General features: G+C 62.3%; 1 protein-coding gene across 1 annotated transcript; it reads left to right on the top strand.

The window, feature by feature from the left end:
- Positions 1–361: 361 nt before the first annotated feature.
- ALPI (alkaline phosphatase, intestinal) lies at positions 362–3,700 on the top strand. Its single transcript, XM_011980220.1, has 11 exons — positions 362–514; positions 596–712; positions 827–942; positions 1,427–1,601; positions 1,678–1,850; positions 2,096–2,230; positions 2,326–2,398; positions 2,529–2,663; positions 2,748–2,939; positions 3,153–3,269; positions 3,381–3,700. Exons 1-11 carry the CDS (start codon positions 448–450, stop codon positions 3,698–3,700), a joined length of 1,620 nt encoding a protein of 539 aa, XP_011835610.1. The 5' UTR covers positions 362–447.
- The last annotated feature ends 739 nt before the right edge of the window (positions 3,701–4,439 follow it).

Here is a 4,439-nt window from a genome sequence, read left to right on the forward strand (position 1 = left end):
GGGCACTGGCCCCTCCCCAGCCTGTGTCCTCAGGACATAGGTGTGGGCACCCACACACACCAAGTGGGTTCTAGGGCAGCCAGGCCACGCCACACGCCTCCTTTCACACTCCTCTGGGGCTCGTGGTATGATGAGCCCTAACCTGGGCCCTGGCCTAGGCTGTGTGTTTCCAGTCTCACCTCTCTTCACACCTTGAATGAGATGAACAAAGGAGTGGCAACGGATCTCCCACAAGACACTATGAGCCACACACGGTCCCTTCCCTTCAGCAAGCTTGGCTTCTGGTCACAGGATTGGGTGGGGTCAAGATGGACACAAGGGGTGTGGGGAGGGACGTGGAGCATTTATAGCCAGGGACAAAGTCCTACCCTGATTTAAACCCAGGCAGCCTGCACTGCAGCGGGTCCTAGTGTCCCCACTTCGCCTCCCTCCTGCTGCACCGAAGACATGCAGGGGCCCTGGGTGCTGCTGCTGCTGGGCCTGAGGCTACAGCTCTCCCTGGGCATCATCCCAGGTAATGAGGCTCCCCAAGCTGTTCCGCACACAGGGCACCCCCTCACCAGGCTGACCTGATCTCTACTCTCCCCCTGGCCAGTTGAGGAGGAGAACCCAGCCTTCTGGAACCGCCATGCAGCTGAGGCCCTGGATGCCGCCAAGAAGCTGCAGCCCATCCAGAAGGTCGCCAAGAACCTCATCCTCTTCCTGGGTGATGGTGAGTGACCAAGGCTTGTCCAGCCCCGCAGCCCTCACAGCCCCAGCACCTAGGACCTTTGGTGATTCCAGGCCAGCCCTGGGGCCCAGGACTCACACATTTCTGCCCCTTCAGGGATGGGGGTGCCCACGGTGACAGCCGCTAGGATCCTAAAGGGGCAGAAGAATGGCAAACTGGGGCCTGAGACGCCCCTGGCCATGGACGGCTTCCCGTACGTGGCGCTATCCAAGGTAAGGGCTGGGCCACTTCAGAGTCCTCCAAGCAGAGGAGGGGGTCAAGGATATGGAGTGTGGCAGGAGGGAGGGAGCCAGGACAGCTGGGGCCTGAGTTAGGAGCTGGGAGCAGTTAGGACCTCAGAGGACCAGAACCAGGCCCCTGGTTGGGGTCTGTGTCCAGAAGGCTGGGTTCTCCTCAGCTGGCCAGGGGGAGAGTAGAGATCAGGTCAGCCTGGTGAGGGGGCGCCCTGTGTGCGGAACAGCTTGGGGAGCCTCATTACCTGGGATGATGCCCAGGGAGAGCTGTAGCCTCAGGCCCAGCAGCAGCAGCACCCAGGGCCCCTGCATGTCTTGGGCGCAGCAGGAGGGAGGTGAAGTGGGGATACTAGGAACCGGATGCAGTACAGGCTGCCTGGGTTTAAATCAGGGTAGGACTTTGCCCCTGGCTGTAAATGCTACCGAAGCCCCAAAGTAGAGCTCAGGCTGTCTCTATTCCCAGACGTACAATGTGGACAGACAGGTGCCAGACAGCGCAGGCACAGCCACAGCCTACCTGTGCGGAGTCAAGGCCAACTACCAGACCATCGGCTTGAGTGCAGCCGCCCGCTATAACCAGTGCAACACGACGCGCGGCAATGAGGTCATCTCCGTGATGAACCGGGCCAAGAAAGCAGGTGAGCTGGGGCCCGCTGTGGGGTCAGGACCAGGCCCAAGACCTCGGTCACCAATCCTGACCCCTGTCACCCTCAGGAAAGTCAGTGGGAGTGGTGACCACCACACGGGTGCAGCATGCCTCGCCAGCCGGCACCTACGCACACACGGTGAACCGCAACTGGTACTCAGATGCTGACATGCCTGCCTCGGCCCACCAGGATGGCTGCCAGGACATTGCCACACAGCTCATCTCCAACGTGGACATTGACGTGCGACCCCAAGGCCAAGGGCTGGGGCTAGGCAGAGGGGAAGGTGGGGGCACAGGCTCAGATCCAGGCAACCAAAAGCCTGATCCGGGTCAGCAGGGTCTGGAGGTGGGGTTGGGGACGTGGAATGTGCAGCCCAGCCTGGGCCATTCCCACTGCCCTGGGGAGGGGAGCCAGGGGCTGTGCATGAGGAGGGGACATGGGGCCAACTAGGTCCCCAACCCACCTGCCCCATCCTCTGTCCCCAGGTGATCCTGGGTGGAGGCCGCAAGTACATGTTTCCCAGGGGGACCCCAGACCCTGAGTACCCAAGTGATGCCAGCCAGAATGGAATCAGACTGGACGGGAAGTACCTGGTGCAGGAATGGCTGACAAAGCACCAGGTGATGGGGGCTGGCAGGTGTGGGAGGCATGGCAGGGGGAGGGCAAGTGTGTGGGTCTCAGGGCTGTGGGCTGAGGCCTGGCTCTATCCCTGCAGGGTGCCCGGTACGTGTGGAACCGCACTGAGCTCATGCAGGCATCTCTGGACCAGTCTGTGACCCATCTCATGGGTAATGACCCCCTTCCTGCCCTGGCATTCCTCAGACAGCCTCAGAGGGTGCCATCCAAGCCTGTGTGCACATCAGCCAGCACTCTCCTGCTCGCAGCCTGCCAATCACTACCAAGCCCCTTGTCCCACAGGCCTCTTTGAACCCGGAGACATGAAATATGAGATCAACCGAGACCCCACACTGGACCCCTCCCTGCTGGAGATGACAGAGGCTGCCCTGCGCCTGCTGAGCAGGAACCCCCGCGGCTTCTACCTCTTCGTGGAAGGTGTGTGGTGGCCCCTGGGGAGTGGAGGAAGGCGGGGCAGGGCAGGGCAAGTTCAAGCATCACCCTCCTCTGGCCTTCCTGCAGGTGGTCGCATCGACCATGGTCATCATGAGGGCTTGGCTTACCATGCGCTCACCGAGGCGGTCATGTTCGATGACGCCATCGAGAGGGCAGGCCAGCTCACCAGCGAGGAGGACACGCTGACCCTCATCACTGCTGACCACTCCCACGTCTTCTCCTTTGGTGGCTACACCTTTCGAGGGAGCTCCATCTTCGGTAGGCCTGGGGAGAGTGGCAGGTGCTGCTGCATCAGTTATGTGGGTGAAGTCTGAGCCTCAGTTTTCTCCTCTGCCAAATGTGTGTAATGCTGGCACCAGCCCTATTGTGAGGACAGAGTCCCTGAACAGGCAAAGTGGTGGTGCCTAGCACATAGGAGGCACTCCCACAGCTGTGGTCAGCTCAACTACAGGGACCCCCGTCTCCCTACAGGGTTGGCCCCCAGCAAGGCTCAGGACAGCAAAGCCTACACGTCCATCCTGTACGGCAATGGCCCGGGCTACGTGCTCAACTCAGGCGTGCGACCAGACGTGAATGAGAGTGAGAGCGGTGAGTGAGGCTGAATGGCCCGCTCAGGGGGACCAGAGTGCCAGGGATGGGGGCATTCGCGGGAGGGGGACGCCGCCCGCCTGCCCTGAACTGCACTCACCCTTCTACCAGGGAGCCCCAATTACCGGCAGCAGGCAGCGGTGCCCCTGTCGTCCGAGACCCACGGAGGCGAAGACGTGGCGGTGTTCGCGCGCGGCCCGCAGGCGCACCTGGTTCATGGCGTGCAGGAGCAGAGCTTCGTAGCACACGTCATGGCCTTTGCCGCCTGCCTGGAGCCCTACACGGCCTGCGACCTGGCGCCCCCCGCCGGCACCACCGACACCGCGCCTCCAGCTCCCGCCGGCACCACCGACGCTGCGCACCCGGTTCCCGCGTCGCTGCCTCTGCTGGCCGGGACCCTGCTGCTGCTGGGGGCGGCCGCTGCTCCCTGAGCGCCCCACCCTGGAGTTATCCTGCTCCCCATCTCCAGGCGTCCTGCCCTGCTCCCCGTCCTGAGCTGCCACTTCCGGCGTGAACACATACAGGTGACCTGCCGCTGGACCTTCACCCCCTGGAGATAAACCAGCATTAGCTGGAGCAGCGCTGCCCTTCTTCCCTCTGCATCCCCTTCAGGGAGCAGGAACCCAGGGCGCCCTGGGAGCTGAGCCTGGGACTCCCAGGACCTCCCCCCAGGCTGCTCTCTGATTCTTCCTCCCAACCCCAGAGACTGCGGATTTGTGCCATGCGGCTGCCTGCACCCCAGACAATAAAGGGACCCAAACCACTCAGCCCCCACCCTGCCTCTAGCCTGAAGAAGACCAAGCAGGCCTGGACCCAGAGACGTCCTCCAACCCTGGATACGACACACCGAGACTGTGTGCCCCATCGTTCTTAGCTTCAATCCTCATAGCACCTGGTAGACCCAAGGACTTGGGTGGATCAGGACACCTGAAGAAGAGCAGCTTCCCGCCACTCTGCAACCCACCCAAGGAGGCTGCTGGGGCGGGGATCCCCATGGGGCTTTGACACAATCCTCTGCTGCCTCCCCACTAGGATCATTCCACACCCCTGCACCTGACCAAGGGACCAATGAGGCAGAGGCTTGCCCCAAGTCACAGCCACTCAGATGCTTCCAGACCCCCAATGCCCATTCCAGGTCAGGAGATCCAAGGAGCGCCTGAGGAGCTCTGG

Source organism: Mandrillus leucophaeus, unplaced genomic scaffold (genome assembly GCF_000951045.1).
Source record: "Mandrillus leucophaeus isolate KB7577 unplaced genomic scaffold, Mleu.le_1.0 Scaffold21, whole genome shotgun sequence".
Classification (NCBI taxonomy): domain Eukaryota; kingdom Metazoa; phylum Chordata; class Mammalia; order Primates; family Cercopithecidae; genus Mandrillus; species Mandrillus leucophaeus.